The 25,996-nt window shown below is 40.4% G+C and overlaps 1 protein-coding gene across 1 annotated transcript; it reads left to right on the forward strand.

The window, feature by feature from the left end:
* Nucleotides 1-451: 451 nt before the first annotated feature.
* Nucleotides 452-23,218, forward strand: LOC115791238 (A disintegrin and metalloproteinase with thrombospondin motifs 8). Its single transcript, XM_030745399.1, has 9 exons — nt 452-1,640; nt 3,757-3,996; nt 11,394-11,526; nt 11,692-11,859; nt 12,693-12,985; nt 15,403-15,589; nt 19,603-19,775; nt 20,147-20,322; nt 21,142-23,218. Exons 1-9 carry the CDS (start codon nt 924-926, stop codon nt 21,884-21,886), a joined length of 2,832 nt encoding a protein of 943 aa, XP_030601259.1. The 5' UTR covers nt 452-923; the 3' UTR covers nt 21,887-23,218.
* Nucleotides 23,219-25,996: the final 2,778 nt, after the last annotated feature.

A 25,996-nucleotide genomic window follows, 5' to 3' on the forward strand; every position in this document is an offset into this window, starting at 1 on the left:
GGCGTCATCTGCTGGTACATCTCTTGAACTTCAGCTCTTTTTTTTTTACTGCTGGGGTGGAGGGGTCTTTCTGGCATTTGTTTTTGATTAATTATTGTATTTGGTACCTTTAAAATTCGACAACAGTTATCTTTTTTAAATTTACTTTGTGGAAAATCTTGCTTTAACTTACTACTTAAAACGAAGGTTTATTCAAATAACCTATGGTGGAGATATACTAATAATAATCTATCTCCACTAACGTGATTAGAGATTTCCCAGTGTTCGCGGTCTGTTCCAAGCAAACTCAGCGCCTTTCTTCGTCTTTTGTGCGGGGGATAAAGCAGGGCGGATTTAGAGTGGAGTGGCGAGGGTGGGGGGAGGAGGCTCCGGGCCCTGTGGGGGCCTGCCACTCACACACCTCCGAAATAACTCGCGTAGCGGACTCCCAGCTATGCGTAGTATAGATGTCCTGTCGCTGCCATACAGCACGCTGGGTTAATAATAGCAGAACGGTTGTCAAGCTATTTCAGAAGGGGGGAGTGTCGGCTCATTCTCATTGGACCCGTTTTATCCTCGAGTTTCTCATGAAGTGCGAGTGGGAGGAGAATTTCCAGCAACGGAGGATATCAAAAATAAACCCCCTCATGTCCAGGGAAGAACGGAAAGTATAAATACCCCCCGATATGTCCAGACTGCAGCGGTGCTGGTGAGTGGTACAGCAAGACTTAAGCTTGGTCAGGGAAGGAGAAACGGCAGCTCAGACTGACTGAAACTGAATGACATATTTTGACTGGCACTGGAAGATCACTTTTAATTTCAGAGGAGACATTCTTCTTTCTCACTGGAGGAGACGTGCCACTGGCCAGAGATAAAAGTACATCTTTGTTAAAGTCTTTATATTACTGCTCTTTAGTGCGTTCTTTTTTTTTTTACTGCAGAATATGTGTACCACTGTGTGTTTCGTCTTTTTACTCCTGTGCATGGTCAACGCGGCACTTGCCTCTCCGTTTGAATCAGAGGATGTTGTACCTGTTCGGATAATTGGGAGAACCAGCGGGCGCTTTTGGAAGAGAAGCGAGGAGCAGCCGAGGTTTATCCTCAGTGCGTTTGGCAAGGACTTTACTCTAAACCTCATGCCGGACACCAGCTTCATCGCGCCTTCCTTCACTATGCAGCGCATCAAAGCCAAAGATGCTAGGGCTTTACGCAGCGCTCCAGGTGCCCAGCACGTCCTCCAGAAACTTATGAACAAGTCAGAGGAGAGCGAGGGCCACCTGAGGAGCTGTTTTTACTCTGGGAACGTAGATCAAGATCAGGACTCGTTCGTGGCTGTCAGTCTGTGCTCCGGCATCTTTGGCTCCTTCATAACCGAGGGCAAAGAGTATTTAATTGAGCCAAAACTCCGTGGCGGCCTGGGGCCAGACTCTTCCGAACAGCTGCACGTCATCAAGAGGAGAACATTCAACGAGAACCACGGTGTTCCCCTCATGTTTGATCACGCGACAGTGGAGAAGCACAATGGGGAAAGTTTTACGCACGGCGACGGCCACGCAAAGAGGGAACCACGCCGGAGACGCTTTGTCTCTGCGCCACGGTTCATAGAGACCCTGGTGGTAGCAGACTCAACCATGACCCACTTCTATGGAGATGAAATAAAGGTCAGACGCCATGAACTCATACTTTCCTGCACGCACACACTTACTAGGCGCCCAAACAACCCTTTCCTTTAATTTTTCAGTTCAGACTCTCCCATAAACAAACTGCTGTAGACGTCATCCCATTACCTACCCCCTTTATTTTCCCATCCTGCCTGCTAAGTCAGGATTCACAGCCTCGAAAATATAATGGCTTAGTGGTAGGGATGTGTTTTTTTTCCCTGCTGCTACATAAAACATGTTTTGGCAATGATGGACCTTTGGAGGATATCGATGAGCTCCCTGTTTTCCACAGGCTGAGAGAGAGGTCAGGCAAAAGAAATGCGAGAAATGCTGCCGCACATTCCTCAGGACTTGGTCACCAGTTGGCAGCAAAGCCTCAGCATCATCAGAAAGATTCACAGAGCTTACAATAGTTTTTCCATTCTGTCTCTACTGTGTATTCATTAAAAAAAAAAAAAAAAAAAGACCCTTCCCGTTGTATAAAATCCAATATTTAAAGTGAAATGTTTATGTTTTCCATATCAGTCCTGATTCTAACCAAGGCAAACTCCTTCAACAAAGTAAGACTCAGCCAGAGTCTGCACCAGCCAAATTCTCATTGCATTTAACACTGTCCTGAGCAGCCAAATTCTCCATAGTGTTCCCCCAAAAGACCCGGGCAACCAAACACAAGGTGAAGAGAAAGGTTACACTGATAAACTTGGCTTCCAGTGAATTTTCCATTCCAAATCACACATCCCCTTTCATTTTTATCCAGCGGTGTTCTATGAACAGGAGTGGTTTCAGTGATTCGGTTGCCCCAGGCAAAAATCAACATGTGGTTCCATGGGTGTGCGTACAGCACATGTGGAAAAATTTTCCACGTAGGAATATCATCCCACCCTAGAAAAAGTGATTTGACCAAGAATACAGATCATGGCAAAGTTCCTCACACTCTCTGTGATTTACTGGCTCTAAAACACAATGTCACAACAGCTCTGTGGAAATCCCTGGCCATCTCGCTCTCCTGTGATTGTGTCATGCAATAAATAAAGCTTCTAGTTTTGAAAAAGTGATTACAAGCCTTGGGTGCAAATACATGTCAGATTGTTTACCTAATTTTTTGCCTTTATAGCTTGTATGAAGTCCATTTTTCCACAGAAAAAAATGCACAAATGCACATAATAATACCAAGGACTGTACATATTACAATCAAAGGACAAACAGTACCATCATACATGCCTTTAAACACCAGGTATGTCCAGTTTAGAGTTTAATTTTCATCTTGGAGACAAATATTGTCTAGTTACACTGCTCACAGATCTATTTTTGGGAGAGAATTTTATATGTACTTTGCCTATAGTTACAGTAAAGTATTACTATATAGCGGAGCAATATCTGTTTAAGCTTTTATTTTTGTGTAATTACTTCATTTGGAAAATTTCTCTCTTTCCCATTTGAATGCAACAATGGGGCAAAGTGTGTTATGGCCCAACTAATGCACTGGGCCTCTCTAGACTATGACAGATAATAGCCAGTAAATATCAGAAGGCCACGGGGTTGTTTCTTATTTGTTTGTTTGTTTTTTACATCAATTAAGTGCCTGGTTTAGTGTAAGAAAAAACATAACACATATGCATACACAATATTGGCAATATTTAAAATCACATTATTGGAGATGCATTATTGGCGCCTGCTCTTGCATTAGGGGCAGGGTTAGAGTTTGAGTTCAGTAAATGCCCACCCCTTTTTTTAAATAAAATTTTTGCCTAAATTGAAACATCTTTAGCTGCCAAATTTTCCACATTATTCGTTTGAACTGTAATATCTGTGAAATCTGTCTGCTTAGCATATGGCTAAAACGAAACACAACCCTAACCCTAGATGGATCACAGGCTGATATTAAGAGGTCATGTACCCCTGTCAGTCTCAAATCTAATTTATGGTGTCATGCTAAAATTGATTTTTGGGGGGAGAATACTAATGTTTGCTTTCTTGCCAAGAGTTACACGAAAAAGAAAATTATATTACCATCACTTGTATGAGGATAAAGCCATTACAAGGGACAACCCGCATGGTTCAGCTTTAGGATGAATTGTTCTCTATGCAAGTATTTTAAATGTCTTCTCCTCCACAGCACTACATTCTCACCCTCATGTCCATGGCTGCCCAGCTTTACAAGCACCCCAGCATAAAGAACTCTGTGAACATGGTGGTGGTGAAGATGCTGGTGGTGGAAGACGAGAACGTTGGACCGGAGGTCTCCAGCAATGGAGGTGTGGCTCTGCGGAACTTCTGCTCTTGGCAGCAGTTCTTCAACACACCGAGTCAGAGGCATCCAGAGCACTATGACACTGCCATGCTGTTCACTAGAGAGGTAAGCAACAAGCAAACAAGCACAGACGCCCCCCCGCCTTTTTTTTTTATAGCTGTTGCCATACAACAGACTGTCATCTGCAAATAAGACTTTAAACACTTGCCAGATCTTCACTGTGGAGGTTTAATTTGTCTTTCATGAGGTTTGAACAAAATAAATATCTTAAAATGAAGTTATCTTACCACAACTTTTTTGTAGCTTTCAATCACACAAGGTCAGAGATCATCGATTTGGTTAATTGCATCAGTTAATTGAATAATTTGCACCAAGTGGGACACTAAGTACATCTTCTTTGAAGGCACCATCCTTCAATAAAGACAGGGCTTTTCTCCACCCATATATAACCATTTATTATCATGTGACTGAAGTTTTAAGATCATGTGATGACAGCTGGAATGCGCCAATGACTGCTAAGCCATCCAGTAACTGAGAGACAATTTACCTAATCAATTAAACCTACAGGAAAAGTTCACAATTATCGTGAAGTCTTCAGAACATTAGGTCATTTTTAACTAAAATTTAAAGCTACACTAATAATTATTTTTATTGAACCAACTGGCCAAATTCCTGTGTGTATTGCGAAAGGTACATGAAGTTATCCCCACTGCTATGAAGGGCAAGTCTTACATGCAAAAGGTGTTCACATAAACTCACACTCTTAACCCAGATATTGATTGTAATTAAACTTTTTAGTAATCATTACTTATTCTTTCATGTTTGGTAAAAATGTTGTCCCATTACTAAATCAAATTAGTTAACTGTACTTTTCTACTAAAATATAGAGTGTAATGGACTTGTTAATAGAATAGAATAGAATAGAATGCCTTTATTGTCATTATACAGGATGTACAATGAGATTGGAGGACCACTCCTGTTCAGTGCCATGTAACAGAAAATCAAACTCTCTAAAATAAAAATATTATGAAAATATTATAATCTAGTATGATCAATATAATCAAGAGATATACAGAAATAAACAATGTGTAAAATATACAAAAAATAGCATGTATAAAAATATATACATACATTGGTGCATCTGTACATTGTAAGAAAAGTAAATATGTGTATACATATAATAATAAAGATGATGAATATTGCACTTGGTGAATGAATATTGCACTAGTGAATGAATACTGGATATTACACAATATAGGAATGTCAGATATTGTTCAGTATGAATAATATAATATTGCACAGTTACAGTGGGTGAGTGTGTGAGTTCAGGGTGGTGATTGCTCTGGCGAAGAAACTGTTCTTGAGTCTGTTTGTTCTGGCTTTGATGCACCTGTAGCGCCTGCCAGAGGGCAGCAGGTCAAACAGGTCAAAGCCAGGGTGTGAGCTGTCCTTGATGATGTTCCTGGCTCTGCTGATGCAGCGGGAGGTGTAGATGTCCATCAGGGAGGGGAGAGGGCAGCCAACGATTCTTTGTGCTGTCTTGACTACACTCTGAAGCCTGACCCTGTCTGCCTCAGTGCAGCTGCCGTACCATACTGTGATACAGTATGTCAGCAGGCTCTCAATGGATGAGCGGTAGAAGGTCAGCAGCAGGTTTGAGTCCAAGTTGTTCTTCCTGAGGACCCTCAGGAAGTGAAGTCGCTGCTGAGCCTTCTTGATAACAGCTGTGATGTTATCTGACCAAGAGAGATCAGCAGAGATGAGGACACCAAGAAACCTGAAGGTGTGGACCCTCTCCACATGCTCGCCGTTGATGTAGAGGGGAGCTGGGTCAGTCCTGTGCTTCCTGAAGTCGATGATGATCTCTTTGGTTTTCATGGTGTTCAGTACCAGGTTGTTCTCTGAACACCAGGCTGTCAACTTCAAGACCTCCTCTCTGTAAGCTGCCTCATCTCCCTTCGAGATGAGTCCGACCACTGTGGTGTCGTCAGCAAATTTGACGATGAGGTTGTTATTGTGGGCCGGACTGCAGTCATGGGTGTAGAGGCAGTACAGGAGGGGGCTCAGCACACAGCCCTGTGGGGAGCCAGTGCTCAGTGTGCGGGTGGAGGAGAGATGGGGGCCAAGTCTCACAGTCTGGGGCCGGTTGGTTAAGAAGTCCTTGATCCAGGAACATGTGAGAGGGGGGAGGCCCAGGGTGTGCAGTTTGGTGGTGAGAATGTCCGGGATGATTGTGTTGAACGCTGAGCTGTAATCCACAAAGAGCATGCATTAAGCAGAGATTACTAAAGATATTATGTTTTTGAAGTGAAGGGGCGGGGCATATTCAAACTCAGTCCTGCTGCAACATGCACCAAGGCAAGTTCAGCGGCTCCGGACTGGTAATCTGCATTATCTAATGCAGTTCAATGCAACAGCTCTGCCACAACTTTTATTTCTTAAGAAAGTTTGCAATGTTCGGTTAACAATGTTATAAGAGACATCAATGCCGAGTCACGTATTGCAGTGGCTGAGCTACAGCCACCCCCGGCTGTAGCTCAGGAGGTAGAGCAGGTCACCTACCAATTGGAAGGTTGGCGGTTTGATTCCTGGCTGCTCTGGGCCGTGTGCTAAAGTATCTTTGGGCAAGATACTGAACACAAGCTGTGGAGTATGAATGTGTGTGAATGTTAGACAATAAAAAGCACCTAGCTTACTTACACATGGAAGTGCTTGTAGGAATGCACTCTTAACCCAAATGAGTTGAGTTTACTAGAAAATTGTGTGGAAACCCACTGCCTTAAACCATTCTAGTTTCTACACAAAGATGAAACCAAACATGTTTAGTTGTTTTAACTTAGTACAATGTATCAAATATGTTTAGTAATCTTTACTAAAATTGATGAGCTCATATAAATTCCTTCCTATTTATGTGAGCTAATCAATTTTAGTAAATACTACTAAACATGTTTAGTTTCATTTTTGTGTAAAAACTAGAATGGTTTAAGGCAACGAGTTTCCACACGATTCCTAGTAAACTCTAGTAAAGTAAAGTAACTCTAGTAAAAAGAGTGCACCTCTACCTGCTAACATCAAAAGCAATAAAGGAAGCTAATAATCGATTTAATAAGGAGAATTAATTTATGTACACTGAAATAGAGCTAATGCTAATTCTTTATTATGCTGATTTCAGACTCTGTAGTTTTTCTTGGCTTCTATTAAAGTAGTTTTGCATCATTCGGAGTTTTAACAGTCCTTATTTATGTTCTAACAAGCCTTGGTGCAGCCCTTCTGTCTGATAAACTGAACTGTCGATTTGAGGTGAAGTTGAAGAACTCAAAGATAGTCCTGCTTCTTCATTATTCCACCCACTTTGTGCAGTGTACCTGTACCACTGGCAGCAAAACAGCCCCAAGCATGATGCTACCGCCACCATGCTTGACAGTGTTTTTAGGTATGAAAGCCTCACCTTTACTCCTCCAAACATACCTCTTGTCATTTTGGCCAGAAAGCTCAATTTTCTGTCTCATCTGACCATAAAACTTTTCCCCAGAAGGTATTTCTCATCCATGTGGGCACCCTGTCAATCCATGGCAGTGTAAAACTTGCTTCACTGTGGACAGGGATGATGATGTTCCAGCACTTTCCAGTTCATGGCAGGCTTGAGTCTTGGTTGTTCCTGAACATCCTAACCAATCTCCTAATCCTCTCATCTGAGTGTGACAGTTTGGGTCTTCTTCAAGACTTTGGCAAAGTAGTGATACAGTACACCTAAATAACTTGTACTTACCTACAACTGTTTGAACTAATTTTCTTGCAGTCTGCAGTTGTTTAGAAATGGCTCCAAGAGACCTTCCCAACTCATATAAATCTACAAAATTCTCCTTCTTAATCTTCACTGAATTCCTCTGACTTTCCCATTGTCCAATGAGTGCTGTCAAACAAATCCTTTTTTATGCTGGCAAAGTAAAACTACCAGTTGTAGTCAATCATGATCACTAGCAAGAAGTTAATAGGCCTTGTCGAGTTAAAAGACATTGTAGAAACTTCAGCACCACTTATTAAGAAATTTAATTGAGTGTATGTCTATATTTGGGGGTATACTTGTGATCCTGTGTGGATTAGAGAAAATCCAAAATAAATTCATATGTGTGCACCTAATTCTTGTTAAAGTTATTAATGATGTATAGCGTACAATCATTCCACCCTGGAAATAGAAAAGTTCAAACAAACCATTAAAACCCATAATCAGCATGATATTCATTTCCATTATGAGTCTATGTAAACTTCTGAAAATAGGGACTAGGGAATAAGGAAAATCATAATGTGCCCTCTTTAAGTTTCAGCTGGATATGTTTAGCAGTTAATGTAGTTTGGCTAACACATTAATTTATAAAGATTACAAAAAAGAGAAAAAAGTTGAATGCAGCTATTCAGTATTAGCACAAAACATCTTCACACAGTCATCATAATAGATTAGAACAGTCAAGCTTTTCTACAGAGCGTGGTTTAGTGAATGACACAACACGTGCAGCAGAGTGAGTGCTTTACAGTGTATTATTAGAATGGACGGTCCTCTCACCCATCATATTCTGGCAGATTTTGTTTCCCCATTCAGAACCCAGCAAGGATGAGTCATAAAATACTCCCTGGTGGAACTCGGTGCCTGGCCAGCTGTGGGAGCATAATGTGGTTTCACAGCCAGTGCAGTCAACCACACGGCAATTATCTGAAGCCAAAGTGCCATACAGTAACACAGGTGCATTTTAGAGCCAGTTGTAGTTAAAGGTGGAGGAATCCCAGTAGAAACAGCCTCTCACTTTAAACCAACTACTGCCATACCTTGTGGTTATGTGGGCTTAGAGAAGAGATAAAACACGGTGAGCACAGAAAAGAAAGCCTTTCTAGCTCTGAATTAAGGATGCTGAAACCAGACTGTGGAGATGGAATAACTGTAATCTTTTCCAAGCTGAGGAAATGTCAAAGCAAAGCAAACAAACTGTTCTTTATGGATGCTTCAACAGGAAATAAGTTCACAAGTCCTCAGGGTTTGAGTTGCAATTGGCTTGTTCTGCTGTATTTGGCTGCCTTCTTCCATCTGGTATGTGCATGCTGACAAGGTGTTAGCAGACAATACATTAGGCAAGGAACTTCTCTATTATTAAATTTTTATAGCTTTAGTGTGCTGGTTTGAGGCTTGACTTGATGACAGCCTTGGCATTTATCCACCTACCGAATGACGTTAGCATGTAAATCTGACCCTGGATCTGAGAAATAATGAACAGAACATATGGGTTTGTGCAGTTTTGTGTTGTTGAAGTGGCTTTGGTTTGGGGGAAACCATCATTCACGCAAACTGGGTTTGTGTTTGTTTTTCCATTTCTGCAGAGATATGCTTTGAAATGTAGAAGACGGAAGGTTCCTCATGGATGAGCTAAGTTTAGTGCCCCTACAAATCAGGCCTGACAAAATGAAGCCACTTAAAATGGTCAGGGCTTTAGTGCACGGCCTGGTCGGGTTGAAAGTATGTGCCGTGCATCCTACAGTCAAAAGGGAAGACTGACGCTACTACTGGCTGTTATAAAACTAAAAGGTTACTCTCAGTTACATGATTTGGAAACATTTTACTCATGCATTTTTGTGGTCTTGCTGTGTGTGTGTGTGTGTGTGTGTGAGATGTGAAAATGCAATACTACAGTTTGAGCTCTGACCCATACATCTAGTCTTGCATCTGCATTAAAGACGTTTTGGCCCTTGTGGAATGAGGTGTGCAAATGCACACTGAACTGCATTCAAAGCCAGTTTCCAAGTCCAGATGTCTTTTGAATCACAGAAGGTCCTGATTTGTGTGCGTTTATTCATTTGTTTGTTTGTTTTGAGGAGGTGAGGCCATGGATGGATCTCTCCATTCTACACAGAAACGGAGAAACATTTCTGATACAGCACACTGTCAGTTTTCCCACATTATAGCTCTGGACAGCTGTGTGAATATTTATTTGCTTTTCTTAATGATGGAAACACTGAGTAACATGTTTTTAATTTTTTTTAATTAAATGGTGACAGTTATATAACAGTCACTAAGGATAGACAATATACTAACTCTATTTACCGTTTGACAGAATAATGCCTTTAACTCTTTTATAGTCCAGTCTGACAGCTTAGGAAAAATGCTTCACTTGCAAATATGTGGCACATATTAAATATTAGGAAGTCTGTTATTTACTGTGTTGTAATTGGAGAGTTTGAATCAATGTATGTCTTGTATTTTGTTTGAGTGAAAAGTAGTGTTCTATACCTTTGAAGCAGTTTTAGCAGCAGTGCAGCTTTTATTGTGGTAGCATATCAGAGGTATGTCACAGATGGTTTTTGCTGTGCCACTGCTGTTCCACCAACTTGTGGTATGTTGCTTATGTTTTGCTGGGCCTTCCACCTTCCCACCAGTACAGCCGGATTCCTCTTGGCATGCTGTATGCCACTTCAGTGCATTACATTGTCTTTTGCAGACAGTAGTCAAACAAAACTGCACTCAAAGTGCTGGGCAGAGTTAATATACATGCATCCACATGAGGAGGTGGTTGTAACACCCCAGTGTGCATGAAAACTCAGCAAGTAAACAGAGTCTAAGCAGTTAAAAGTAATCAGGGTTTTTATTGCATAGAGGATTTTTGGCACCTGCAAAAGAAGTTTTCCCCAGCTCTGTGTTAAACCTGTTCTTTTTTTTTTTTTTTAACATTTTTACTGTTTCATTTACTCAAGCATAATGCACATTTTCTGTTTATCCAAAATAATAACAAAAATGCATAGATTTCTGTCAAACGTCCCCGTATTGTAAGAGGACTAATTATGCAAGTTTCACTCCCCAAAGGCTCATTCTAAAAATCCTGTGAACTGAACATTGTAACAAGCGGCTAAAAGTCAATGATACCATGTTGAGCTAGTTAAAACAACACAGTAATTATAAAATGATGAGTTAATTATGGAAAGCTGAAAAGATCCATCCAATCATGATGTTTAGACCAAATTCTGTCCCTATCATTTGAATCTCGAAGCAGGAATCGGGATTTATCAGACTAGGAAACATTTTTCCCGTCTTCTGTTGTACAATTTTGGTGAAGTATAGCCTCAGTTTCGTGTTCTTACCTGACAGAAGTGGCACGTATCACCTTTCTTCTCCATTCTGATGCTTGGTTTTAACTTCAGCAGCTCATGTAGACCATGACTACATGCCTACATGGAATACTACGTTGTACACCTACTCCCATTTTGAGGTCCTCATGTTTTAAAAAAACCCAGAAACAACACATATTGGTGTGAATGTATGGAAGGACCTGGCAACTAAAGTTATTTTGTTTCAGAAGGAAAGTAGGCAGCTCTGTGGAAACAGAATTGCTCAAAAAATTAGGATTTGTCTTTCAGTTAATGGACATGTTTATTTTTTTTATCAGCATTTCCAATATTTCATCCTCCTCATCTTGATCTTAGTGTTGAATTTTCTGTGTTTTTGTTCTGTGTTTGTGTTTCAGGACATCTGTGGCCAGAAGAGCTGCGACACATTGGGTGTGGCAGATGTTGGGACGATGTGCGATCCCAAGAGAAGCTGCTCGGTTATCGAGGACAATGGCCTACAAGCTGCCTTCACAGCTGCACATGAGCTTGGTTAGGTCACTCTTGCTGTCTTTGCCAATGTGAATGTAATATTTATAGAAAAGCTTCTTAAATGCGGACAAGAATAAACAAGACAAGATGTGTTTTCAGACATTCATGAACACCTGCAGAACTCCAAATGTCACACTCTTGCCTTTCCAACTCCATCTCCTGCAGGTCATGTGTTGAGTATGCCTCATGACGACTCCAAGACATGTGAGAGACTCTTTGGGGATCTGGGAGGTCATTACCTGATGGCTCCTCTGTTCGTCAGCCTCAACAAGACCATGCCTTGGTCTCCCTGCAGCGCTCTCTACATCACTGAATTCTTTGACAACGGGCACGGTAGGGAATACTGGAGATTGTTGCCCCACAGTGCCAAAAATTAATGTAGATATCTTCTGCCAGTGTGGCTGTCTGCCACAACAGTGTGGCTCTGTTATTAGGGCTGATTCAGAGATGTATAAAACATACGCTTCCGCTTTGCCTCTCGTGAACTGAGGCTTTCCTGCTTAAACACGCCGCTCCCCTTAAATTATGGGTTTGACGCTCAATTTATCTTGCCCTAGGTTTCCACATCCTGCTCTCCTCATTTCACTCTGTTTCTGTTACCTTACCTCTGTTGCTCCATCTTCCCCATGTCGTGTTGTGCATCTTGTATTGTTTGTATTCTTGCTAGATCTATCAGTGAACCTTTTTTTCCACTGAGTCATACTATGGACTTCTTCCTGTTCCCCACCTCCTCAGCCAAAAGCAACAGCTGGTGTCAGCAAAATATGTTCTTTATCAGTTGGAAAATGTCTCCAACAAAAACTCATGTGGCTGAGAATGTTCATTCCGAACCGCGGATGTCATCGACAACTCCAGACAAAAGCTTCTTGAATGTAATAAAGATCATTAGATGAATAATGAAAAAAAAATAAAATAAAAATCAGATTTAGATTACCTGTCAAGCGTCCAGATTCAGATCGTTAGGCTGCCTATAAACATGCACTACATTAGTTAAAGTGAAATTATTCAGTTTTATAGTCAGGACACAGCTTGCTCTGAATATTTTCCTACTGTTGTCATACCACACACAACATATTTACAATTGTCACAGTGCTGCAAAGCCCATAATCTCCATAAACCACAATATAATCAGTATCATACAGTGTTGCTTTGTACTGTAACCACAGGAGACTGCCTGCTTGATGTCCCAGAGACTACTTTGCCCCTACCAAAAGAACTGCCAGGCACCAAGTACAACCTGGACCAGCAGTGCCAGCAGATTTTTGGAGAGGAGTTCATCCACTGCCCCAACACCTCAGAGAGTGATATCTGTAGTCAGCTGTGGTGTCAAGAGGACGGGACACTGCAGTGCTCTACCAAGAATGGAAGCCTGCCCTGGGCTGATGGCACCCCCTGCAACCCCAATGGAACCTGCCTCTATGGAGTGTGCAGGCCAATCCAGGAGGTGATGCAGCCACTGGTAAGCCTCTTTCTTTCTTTCTTATAAATAGCCTCACAGACGAAAAGTCCAATTCAATAACAATAAAATGATTTACTTTCATGAACAATACAGTAGAGAATGATGAGAAAGAGGGAAAAGAGTAGTTATGAATTGGGGAATTTGCTCAGCTACTAGGTCACCCTACACTTGTTTTTTTTTCAATATAGTGTTCATTGGTCAGCTATGAACAGTAGCTTATGGTGGCTAGCATTATCAAAATTAACTATGTGGGTGATTTAGTCTGGGTGGCTGATTTTACTTTGAAATGTGACCAGATCCTCTTACAGTTTCCTACAGCAGGATCTTAACACACCTTGAAAGTGATTGTAACCTTTTCTTCAGTGCTCAATAAAGATGTGTCATTGTTGTTCAAATATAATTCTATAGCTAACAATAGCTGTCAGGAATTCTATCTACTAACACAAACACTGCCTCCCAACTTGCTGACCAATGCAGCACTTATTGACAACTGACACATTACAGACTTACAATGAAAGGGTATTGGTAGGCTTGCTATGTACTGTGACAGTTGAAGCCCTTAAAAATAAGCTCACCATGATATGGAAGATAAGAAAGGAACGCAGTTTGCAGGTAGATGTGGGTAAATGCCCCAACTATATGCCACGCCTGATTTATCTCAGTCTACCTGCTGCCTTTATGCCACCTGTGCTGTGTGTCTTCCAGCTGTTAGTGGGGTTTTTTTTTCTGAAGAATGTATTTTAATTTAATTTAATTTTATTTATATATGTGCAAAATCACAACAGTCACCTCAAGGCACATTATATTGTAGCTAAAGACCCTACAATAATTACACTGAAGAGTAAGCTTTTGATGACAGTGGAAAGGAAAAACCCCCTTTTAACAGGAAGAAACCTCTGGAAGAACCAGGCTCAGGGAGGGGCAGTCATCACTGGGCTGAGGGGAGAGAGAGAGGACAAAAGACATGCTGTGGAGAAGAGCCACAGTTACTTACTCTTACACTTTTTGGACCTTATTCCCATCATCTTGCATGTTGCATGCTGATATTGCTTATTTTCACTGACTCGCCACTGAGGAATGTTCATAGTGTTTGATGAGTCACTTTCTTTCAAGTGAGTAATCAGGTTTCAAACTCTAGTGAGGCAGTCATCCTCAGCAAATTTCCAATGTTTTGCTCACGCTGGGTTTGCAGATGAACTGAGAAAATATGGCAAGCATCATTTCACAGTTTATTCCTAATCTGATGTTCCACTTATTGGCTGCACATTTCTGCATATTTCTTAAATAGAAATATCTTAATATTTCAAGCATCACAGTGCACCTCCTACATAGACCTGAAGGTGAGATTGTTTCCAGTAGAGATGCACCAACTGTTATATTCTGAGATGATAGTGATGTTTAAAATGGTTAATAGCAGATTCCAATACTTTCATGTTTTTGTTTTTGTTATTTATTTTCAATTTGATCAAAGAAATCTTCATGATAAAAAATAACTGCTACAAAGTTTCACACTTTGAACACTTAGCCTGCAGAACTGTGCAAACAACAGATAAATATCAGCCACATCTTACTGGTTTATATCAGTCAACAAGGTCGATAGATGCCGATGTTCAGCTGATATCGGCATACAGATATTTTCTACAATATATCAGTGTGTCCCCTATGGTAGAGAACTTTTTACTCACAGCCTCCATGATGCAAAACATCAACTGAAAATCTGCCATTTTTTATATAAATTGTTAAATTTCTTGAAACTTGACTCTTTGTGATACATGCTGCTGTGTGTAATTTCAAGTTGAAAAACATGAATACACAATAAAGGGCTCAAAGAACACATTGCACATTCAGCCCTCACTGACTTTGGTGAGTGAGAATGCAGCTGCTTCATGAATGGTAAATGGACTAGTTCTTATATACTCTAGCTGAGCACTCAAAGTGCTTTATACAACAAGAGGCCTGTTTAGATTTCCTCAAAGAACATTTAGACTTATCAGTGTTTTAGTTGAGCTTGGTTGCCTTGATATCTTCTCCTTGTGTTATGAACACACATCTGTTTATGAATCCAGACATGCCGGCAGTTGGGATGTGATCCAAACTTATAAAACTTCTGGAAAGAACACCCTTGCTTGCAAACACACATGCACGCACACACACGCACACACAGTGTACAACGTTGCAGCATGGCAGGTTCTACTAGCAGTGAGTGACACATGTGGCAGGAATGTGGGTAGAGTCAGACAGCAGGCGCGTGCCGAACTTCAACACAGATTTAGCCTTTAGTTGCAGCATGCCAACACACTGTGCGGCCTCAAACCCAGAAGCCCAGACTGTGGTTTAGGCTGCACAGCTGACATTGCCTTTGGCTCAGAGCACTAACCAACTACTCTGCTCTTTTTTCCCTCTGTGTTTTACCACAGATGGTTGTGGACGGCGGCTGGAGCTCATGGGGACCCTGGCAGCAGTGCTCCAGGACATGTGGAGGTGGGGTGGAGTTCTCCTACAGGGAGTGCACTAACCCTGTGCCTCAGAATGGAGGGAATTACTGTGAAGGACAGAGGGTTCAGTACCAGTCCTGCAACATACAGCCATGTGATAACAACGAAGGTAAGGATCAGCATAATACCGGTTTCACTTTAAATTTTTAGATGAACAAAGAAAATAAAATCTTCTTATACTGTTTGGCCCCTATCAAAAACATCAGAGATAGCAATAAATATTTGTCCCACATCTGCAGTTTCTATGTTCCTACATTTACCCTTGACTGACAGCATTGACTCAGGGTGAGTCTCACTGCCACAGACATAGGTCCATTTTATATGGGCCAGATGTTAGATGTGCTGTGATATTTGGGCAAAGGCTGGACATAGTCCATGCCAACCCCACCTCAAGATGTTTGGGCCACATCTTGCACACCCACCCCTTGCCACAACAAATGAGCCATAAGGCTGTAAAGAAGTGAACATTAGGCCAAAATAGAAATCTCAACCTCAGCCAAAGCCAATGATTTGGTGAAAAACAGCAACATTAACTTTGATACAGTCTGGTACCTCTTTTCTGCTTAGGGCTTATAGACATCTGCCAATCACTGTTTAGTTTCCTGCCCCTCCCATCCCCACTGATGTCAGCAGATCCAACTTTCAGCTTTGTAATTTTGTGGTTATGAAATTAAAAAAGTTGTGGTTATGAATGGTTCCAGCTTTTTTGGAACCTGCAACAGTTTTCTGGTGGAAATGTGCAGAACAGGTTCTACACTGGAAATCAAAAACTCAAAATCTGGTGCTGTGGACGGAGAAGATGAGAGGAGACAAGGGCCAAGATTCTGTGACAGGTAGCCGGAAAAGGCAGACCGCTAACCACTTAGCTTGACTGAAGGAGAGGCTACGATCTGGTAGTGGCAGAGCTGGATATTTGTAGAGAGCTTGATGTGATGAGGTACAGCTGGTCCGGTTCAGCTCTGACTCAAGCACACCTGTTTCCACTCAGACAATCACAGACAAAGGCTGACAGGGAGACAGCACTGGAGGCAACAGTGGGACGTTCAGTTGAAAACAGTGTTCACCTTTGTGTTATGTTTCTCGATTGAACCACAGACTGCATATAAAGATGTAGATGTAAACACTGTGATTTGAGCCATCTTGTGACCAGGTATGAGGACTGCAGGGTGAGAATGACCACCCATACAATAGGGACATGTCAGTGTAGCCCCACCCTGAAGCAGACCCTGCCTTATCCTCCTTTTTGACTCTAGTGTGGACAGTAATTTACAAATTAAGAATCATGTTGTAAACTTCCAAACGATGTGTAGTGAGGGCACAGTTCAGGATTTTTCTCTTAGACCAAAGGAGACACCCCCTGGTGGTCATTAGAAGAATTATACTTACTTGAGGACGGTGCTAGCGTAGCCATGGACGTCACTGATGATGATTCCTGTTATCGTTTTTTCAAGTCCATTTGGAGTCTGCCTGCAGAAGGCATTGCAGTGTAGCATATGGTAGACGAGTCCACAAAGTAACAAAAAAAAATCAACAGGCATCACGATATCCACTTAGAGCCCGGCATTCAAAATTTACAGACCCTCACATACTTGCTGACACAAAATATACTATAATATACACTGGCCTAACACTAAATGCCTATCATTTGGAAAATGAGATGCTAATTCTGCTAATAAATTCAATAAATACTCCTAATTTTTTCCATTTTCCCCTTAACCTTAAAGATGTAGATCTATATGTCCAAACCGTATAATCTCATAATTTTTCTGTTCTTACTTAACACTTGAGCTCAAATGTAGAAATGTATAAAAATGAAGACATTTTTGACTGTAAATATGACATAACTAATAATAAAAATACAAATATACACTATATGGATAAATCTATTGGGCCACAGCTCTTAATCTTTGAATTTGGGTGTTTTCAGTCCTTTTGTGTATCAAGGCAGCACTGAGCCATGCAGCCTGCCTTTATAAACATTTGTGAAAGAATGGGTGGTTCTAAAGAGCTCCCTGAATTCCATCGCAGTACTACAATAGGACCACCACTGCGTCAAGTCAGTTCATGAAATTTCTTCCCTCCTAGGTACTCTGCCATCAACTGTAAGTGATTTTATTGCAAAGCAGAAGCATCTAGGAACCACAGAAACTCAGCCATGAAGTATCCACGGGATGTAAAGTTACAGAGTGAGGTTGCCAGCGCGCATAGTGTGTAAAAGTTGCCAACACTCAATCATCACAAAAAAACTGCACTGAGAGTTTCATAGCATTGGTTTCCATGGCTGAACAGCTCCTGTAGGTGTAATGTGTAGGTGGCCCAGTAAATGCTTTCTTATTAATGGTTGTCTTATTGGTCAACTAAATGCAATATGTTATTTGTAAAGCCAGCAACAGCCTGATCCACAGTGTGTAGGAGGCAGAGGTGGGAAGTAACGAAGTACAAATACTTCGTTACTGTACTTAAGTAGATTTTTCAGGTATCTGTACTTTACTTAAGTATTTATTTTTCTGACTACTTTTTACTTTTACTCCCTACATTTTTACACAAGTATCGGTACTTTCTACTTCTTACATTTCCAAACAGACTCGTTACTTTTTAACACGTCAGAGAGAAGTTTGCATTTCCGGTCAGTGCGCCGTCAAACATCAAACGATCTGAGCCTAAACGGAGGAATAATAACATATAAGAGACAATCGTACTGGCGTATCCTCCATCATCGGGGCTTATCTCGTACAAAGGGATTAAATACGCAAACCCATATAATTAATGTCTCATTTATAGCGCTATAATCAGGGGTCACAGCGGGCCGGACCGAGTCCGTAAGTTGCGCTGCGGCACATAAACAGCTTAGAGGAGCGAGCACGAAGGGAGTAACGTGTGGCAGGTAAATGCAACGTTTCTAAATGCTCAACAAATATCAGCAAACACACAAAGTGTGTGCAGTTTGTCACACAGCTAGTTAAAAGAAGAGCTGCTGTATTTCAGCGAGAGCAAAGAGAGAGAAGTTCACTCAGAGATGGAGAAAGAGGACAGGAGAGGAAGAAGAGAGGTTAGAATTAAAGGTAAGGACTGGAAAATAAACTGAAGTATGCTGACGTTGTGTAATTCAAAGATTCTATGAAAATACTGCAGTTTAGGTTAGCTTGTTGTACTGTATTTACAGTAAAGCTCTGTGTTGGACTGGAGCACAGTGTTTGTGTTCATGGTCAGAGTTACAGGTTACATCAGTGCAGCAGAGATGAGTTTGAATCAAAGCTGCTGATGCTGAGATTCATTCACTGAATCCAACATTTCTACAGCCTGTATGCTGTCAGTGTAGGGGATGGAGCTCAGCTCAGATAGCTGTGAAATACTGGGTTACATCTTTGTGAGTTCAGTTCATCCACACAGAGCAGTAAACCTCAGAGCAGCAGCAGCAGGTCAGCTGATCACAGCCTGCACACCAACATCATTTACTGCAGCTCACAATAGAAAGTTGTGATTCTTCTCCCCATGCAGAGCCACTACAGCTGATCTTAGGGTTCCTCCACCTTCTGAATCCCACTGTAACCCCTGAGTATCCTCATGTTGGTGTTTAGGTGGAGGCACAGTCACCCTCTACTATGGAGGACACAGAGAACAGAGCTGTGTTTAAATTCCCTTTCACAGTTTGTGTCCTACATAACAGTTTCAAGCTGAGTGCATTCATTAGGATTAAAATTTAGATTGGAATAACGTTTGTATTCTCATGTAATATTATTTTATATTATTACAATAATATATAATGAGGTTCGGTTAGTTTTACACAAAAATAGCTTGTAGAAACATCCTCCAAAGAACTACTTTTACTTTCTTACTTTGAGTACATTTCAGAGCCTGTACTTTTTTACTTTTACTTAAGTAGAGAAGTTGAACCAGTACTTCGACTTTTACTAAAGTATTTTTTAACATAAGTACTTGTACTTCTACTTAAGTACAGAATGTCAGTACTTTTGCCACCTCTGGTAGGAGGTCATCTATTTCTCTGCATTGTTCCTATTTACAAATACAAATCTAAAGTTGATTGAATATTTGGATTATGCAATTAATATTTTAGAAAAATGTTTTGGTAGGGTCTCTTAATTTGTTGTTTCTTCACGTTAGGTAAAAGTTTCAGAGAGGAGCAGTGTGAGAAGTACAACAGCCCCAGTTACCTGGACCACAGCGGGAATGTGAAACAGTGGATACCAAAGTACACTGGCGTTTCTCCCAGAGACAGGTGTAAGCTATTCTGCAGGGCCCGGGACAGCAGTGAATTCAAGGTGTTTGAATCCAAGGTACAATAATATGCACTCAGCAGCATATCTCAGGCATGGTGGGTTTTATTTTCATTTGATATCCAAATAGAATTTTAGCAGTAAATGCACAGGATAATGAAATGAAAGGAAAACTAATAGTTGAAACTCTAGTTCAGGGAAAATGGGAATGAAATAGTGGTTTTAAAAAAGATTCTTTTATATTTTTTCCTGAGGTTCCAGCTTGATGTCATAGCCTTTGTCAGAATAATAATCAGGCCCTACATTGTGATCATAAAGACCCTGACAAGATGTTAAACTTAATTTAATGTTTTTGATCAAAGAATCATTAAAAAAAAAGCTCAACTATAATTTGAGTGTGACCCCTGCCAACACTTGCTACATCCCTGCAGGTAATTGACGGGACGCCCTGTGGCCCTGACACCACATCTGTGTGCGTCCAAGGACAATGTGTGAAGGCAGGCTGTGACCAGGTGATAGGATCCAACAAGCGAGTGGACAAGTGTGGAGTGTGTGGAGGAAGCGGACTCACTTGTAGAAAGATCACAGGATCGTACAACAAAGCAAAGTAAGCACTCAGATCCACAGCCCTCATATATGAAAACGATAAAGTAATAGCACTGGATGCACAAAAAGGCTTAGAGCCTGTGAAATGTAGGTGTTTTCTTGTACTGTAATTGGTGAATAATCAATTTGAATGACTTTATGAATTCATTCTAGAATTAATTCTATTGTAAGACCAATCTCATATTTGTGCCAATTATAATTTGAATATTCTCAAATTCTGCTTGCTTATTTTGTTTAAAAAAAGTACTAATTTAATTTAAATCCCTTGTGTTGTACTCAAGGCCCTTGCACCAACTCTGGCCCTTCACAAGAATTAATACACCCCAAATATCAATTTAGGTTCTCCACATATTTTTGGCCCACCCATTTATTGTGTGCACAGCAGTGTGTAAACAGAGCACACGATAAACCAGACAGACAATTGTACTTCATCTTGAGCTGCAAGTTAACAAACTAGCTATTCTGTATTTTCCAAATTCTCCTTTTAATTCTATTTATGCTTTTTCTGTCCTATTCAGTATAGTTTAGATTAGATTAGTAGTTTCATACATGTTGGTAGGTTGATTTTCGAACTTTTAATAGTGCCAGTGTAGCTTCTTTCTCTCTGCTTTGAATTTGTTTTTTTAAATTTCAAACTAAGTTTATCTCCTTTCATGTGGACACTGTGCTTAATACACAGACAAGATCATTTTTTCCCTAATAACTGTTTAAAATAAAGCAGATAGTCATATTGCCTAAATTATTGAATTATTTATTTAAAGACAACACAGTATAAACCGAGTACTATTATCTTAACCTGGTTCCTTGTCTTCCCTATCAGTTATGGATACAGTGACATCATCACAATTCCCATTGGCGCTACTAACATTGACATCAAACAGCGGAGCCACAGAGGAATCAAGCATGATGGGTACTACCTGGCTGTAAAGAGAGAGAGTGGTGGTTACATCCTTAATGGTAATTTCTCTGTATCCACGATGGAGCAGGATGTTCCAGTGCTTGGTGCAGTACTGAAGTACAGTGGCTCTTCCACTACACTAGAGAGGATCCAGAGTTTCAGGCAGCTGAAGGAGGCCATTACCATCCAGCTCTTCACTACTGCAGGTGATGGTAACCCTCCCAAGGTCAAATATACTTTTTTCATCCCTAAAGATGCGACTTTCAACAAATCCAAGGAGAAAAAAGGCTTGTCCCTCTCTTTGCATATGATCCATCCATTTGGTGTGCCTGAATGGGTGCTGGGTGAGTGGTCTGTGTGTTCCAAGACCTGTGGCTCTGGGTGGTCCCGGAGGAATGTTGAATGCATGGACAGTGAAGGCTTCCTCTCCAGCCAATGCGACAAAGACCTGAAGCCCATAGACATCAGGCCTTGTGGAGATCTGCCATGTCCCATATGGCAGATGGGACCGTGGTCTGCCTGCTCACGAACTTGTGGTCAGGGGGAGCGCCGCCGCAGCATCTTCTGCATAGACTACACTGGGAAGACTGTTGAGCCAGAGAAGTGTGATCCAAAAAAAATCCCAGAGCCAGTCTCTGGAGAATGTTTCAACCAGGACTGCTTGTGAAGAACATGAGTACAGTGAACTTGTTATTTTTGATTATAGTGCACTTATGAACAATGGATGGATTAGTGAACAGGCGGGCGCACCGGGGAAAAGGGCCAGGGGTCCATTAGATCTGCAGTATGACTACAAACAGACACAAAACAATCCCCAAAACTTAAGAAATGATCACAAAGAGACAGATTATGAAAATTCTTGTTCACCTGCAAAATGTAATGTATGTCTACAATATGTCTACATCCCGGAGCCCATGAACTCATGGCTCATGTTATCAACTGGTTGCATCAAGTCACATCAAAGGCTTTTACCTGAACATTGCTTTGTCATTCTGTTGACATTTAACAACCACTATTGAAATTTTAAACAATGGAAATCTACCTCAGGATGTACATGTGATGCTATGTACAGTTGCTAGAAGAAGGTGCGGTGTGTGTGTGTGTGTGTGTGTGTGTGTGTGTGTGTGTGTGTGTGTAACTTTTCCAGAATGAAAAACTAGTCCAACATTTAAAAAAAAAAGAGAACTTTTTTTGGATGCTTTTTTCTATAATCAGTAGTTTGGTGGGGCTAGAACAATGGCATGAAACCTGCTGTCAATCACCAGCACAGTTTAAATATACCTCCAATTGTCATTCACACACTCAACCCCCTTTTGATCGAGCCATTTACCTTTTAATGAGGCACAGACGCACGAATGAAGCATTGGGATTTTAAGCCTCTGGGAAATGTGCTTGTGTGTTATTGCTTCTCCTTTCTGCACACATACTAATTTAATTTGTGCTAAATCCTAAATCTTAAAGCCTACATCGGAACAAACTACAACTACAAACTACATCATAGGCATTTTACACATTGTATAAAATATGTCTGGTCTTTCCTGATCAGAAAACCAATGAGAACTCTACTCTTCCAAGCAATGTAATTTTAGCCTTGTTCCATGTCCATGTGCATCACAATGCAGTTGAGGAAAACAGTGGTAGAAGCAGTCTGCAATGCAGCAGTGTTTATTTGGAGGTATTTTTAGTGATAAGCATACTATCTATCATATATATGAAAAATAACATTAATTTTCAGACTTTTTTTGTTAATGCATCATATGCAAATGCTCACACGTTTTCAAATTCATGTATGTATATTTGATTTCTTCATTCCTGTTGTTAATTTACAGTATGTTATCAAACAAAAGAGATGGCGGATTAGGCCTATATCCCTTCAGTGAAGGACTATGCTATTATATTATTACAGCTTCCTTTTTAAGCTATTTATTTTTGTAAAGTTTTTACCTTGGACATGTAAGTAACATGGCAGATGCTGCTGTCTTTAAGATTATTGTCTATAAAATGGTCAAATAAACACATTTATGTCAATAAATGATTCTGTTTTACTGTGACTTAGCGTCCACGTCAATCAAAATGACAATTACAAAACATTTCTAAAAACATATAGATTCAAAACAATGTAAAAAAAAATATGTAAGTGGTATTGCACAAACGTTTCATCCATTAATTCTTTTCTCCAGAATGGTGAGTAAGCAGTAGCAATATGTAAAAAGGACCCACTAATTCCACAAAATATTTAAAGTAGAACCAGAGTTCACTTTTAGACTGTATGACACTAAAACCCTCCGAAGACGTCCAGACAAGTGGAATTCATCTAGGTTGGTTGGTGGTTTTAAAAGGTGGGTGAGGCAAATTTTACAAGCTGAAACCTCTTACAAAGTTCTGTAAAAATCCTCCCACATTGGAATAACTTCTCTGCTCAAATGTTTTAAATAAAGATGGCCATATGAAAATATATTCAATAGCTGTGGTTAGGGAGGAACCCAATTTAATAGGCAACCCCAGAAACTTAACAACATCCTGTTTTAATGCCTGTTATTCCATATTCTAAGCTCGGTTGTTGTGAAAATCAGGATGGTTTAAAAATACCAGCATGACCACAATCATGTTAGCCACAGTTCAGCTTCACTGATTTTTTTCATTGACATCTAATACTTTAGCAGACTATTGAGCTATATCACAATGAAGAAATTAAAAGAATTTAAAAGAAATGATGAGAAACTTACTTGTCTGAGAGTCAATCAAATGGTTACAGAAAGAAAAGAAAAATCATAAAGAAAATGAGAGGTCAATGAGGCTCAACGTGACAAGATGCTAACTAGAAACAAAGTGACAAACTTGAAATAACTACAAACAGACAACAAGGAACACAATTAAAAGTGAAAAAAGGACAAAAACTGCACATAGGCACAACATGACAACTGAAACTACAAAAAGATAATGCAAGTTTGTAAAATTTCTACGAATACTGTTCTGCTTCTTGTTCAAGCTGTCCTTCTCCTGTTAATAGGGGGGGGGGGGGGGGGGGGGCATTAACTTTTAGTCCTTCTCATAATTAAATGATGGATGTTTAATTAATTATTTTATGATAACAAAATAATTTTCTTAGAGCAGTTGGAAAGAAAAGAAAAAAGGTTGATGAATCTTAACCAGACATATATATTACAGTTGTGTTCAAAATAAAGCTCAGAATCCTTATAATAGTTTTTATTTCCAGGCATTGGGAACACTGCACATTATATTCTAAATTAAAACATGTAGAAAAATGTATACATTTTCCAATTACTTTACAGGAAATTAAGAAAAATGAATGTTGGGCTGTTCAAAAAAATAGCAGTGTCTGCATTTCTCTTTATAAACTCAAAAATTCAATTTATGAACTGAAAAATCTTTAGGAATTAGAATTCCTGTGAATCACTAAACTAATATTTAATTGTCTAACCATTGTTTCTGAGAACTCCTTCACATCTGTGTTGCATGGAGTTGACCAACTTCTGGCACCTGTGAACAGGTATTCCAGCCCAGGATGATGTGACAACTTTCCACAATTCCTCTGCATTTCTTGGTTTTGCCTCAATAACAGCATTTTTGATGTCACCCCACAAGTTTTCTATTGGATTAAGGTCTGGGGATTGGGCTTACCACTCCATAACTTTAATTTTGTTGGTCTGGAACCAAGATGCTGCTCGCTTACTGCTGTGTTTGGGGTCTTTGTCTTGTTGAAACACCCATTTCAAGGGCATTTCCTCTTCAGCATAAGGAAACGTGACCTCTTCAAGGATTTTGATATATGCAAACTGATCCATGATCCCTGGTATGTGATAAATAGGCCCGACACCATAGTAAGAGAAACATCCCCATATCATGATGCTTGCACCACCATGCTTCACTGTGTACTGTGGCTTGAATTCAGTGTTTAGGGGTCGTCTGACAAACTGTCTGGGGCCCTTGGACCCAAAAAGAACAATCTTGCTTTCATCAGTCCACAAAATGTTTCTACATTTCTCTACAGGCCAGTCGATGTGTTCTTTGGCAAACTGCCACCTCTTCAGCACATGCCTTTTTTTTCCACAGTGGGACTTTATGGGGGCTTCTTGCCAGCAGATTAGCTTCACACAGGTGTCTTCTAATTGTCACAGGTAACATCAGACTGTCTCTGATCACCCTGGAGCTGATCATTGGCTGAGTCTTTGCCATCCTGGGTATTCTTCAATCCATTTGAATGGTAGTTTTCCATTTTCGTCCACGTCTCTTTGGCTTTGCTTTCCATTTTAGAGCATTGGAGATCATTTTAGCTGAGCAGCCTGTTGTTTTCTGCACTTCTTTATATGTTTTCCCCTCTCCAATCAACATTTTAATCAAAGAACGCTGTTCTTTTGAACAATGTCTGGAACGGCCCATTTTTCTCAGGTTTTCAATGAGAAATGCATGTACAACATGTGTTGGCTTCATCCTTAAATAAGGGCCACCTGATTGACACCTGTTTTTTCACAGAATGAATGACCTCACTGATTGGACTCTATACTGCTGTTTTTTTTAATATGCCCCTTTTAATTAATTATCCAGTTACACAGATTCAGGAGCATGCATCTCATTAATGTTGGGCCTGTTGGCTTTCTATGACTCTACTACACCTACTGGTAAATTTTTTGCCATGTAGTAATATGATTTCTACCAAAAATATTGATTGATCTGGTTAGTCATGTTGGACTGCTATTATTTTGAACACAGCTGTACATTACAGAGGGTATGAGATATTCTGTATCTGTCTTTGTGG

Source organism: Archocentrus centrarchus, chromosome 13 (genome assembly GCF_007364275.1).
Source record: "Archocentrus centrarchus isolate MPI-CPG fArcCen1 chromosome 13, fArcCen1, whole genome shotgun sequence".
NCBI classification, from domain to species: domain Eukaryota; kingdom Metazoa; phylum Chordata; class Actinopteri; order Cichliformes; family Cichlidae; genus Archocentrus; species Archocentrus centrarchus.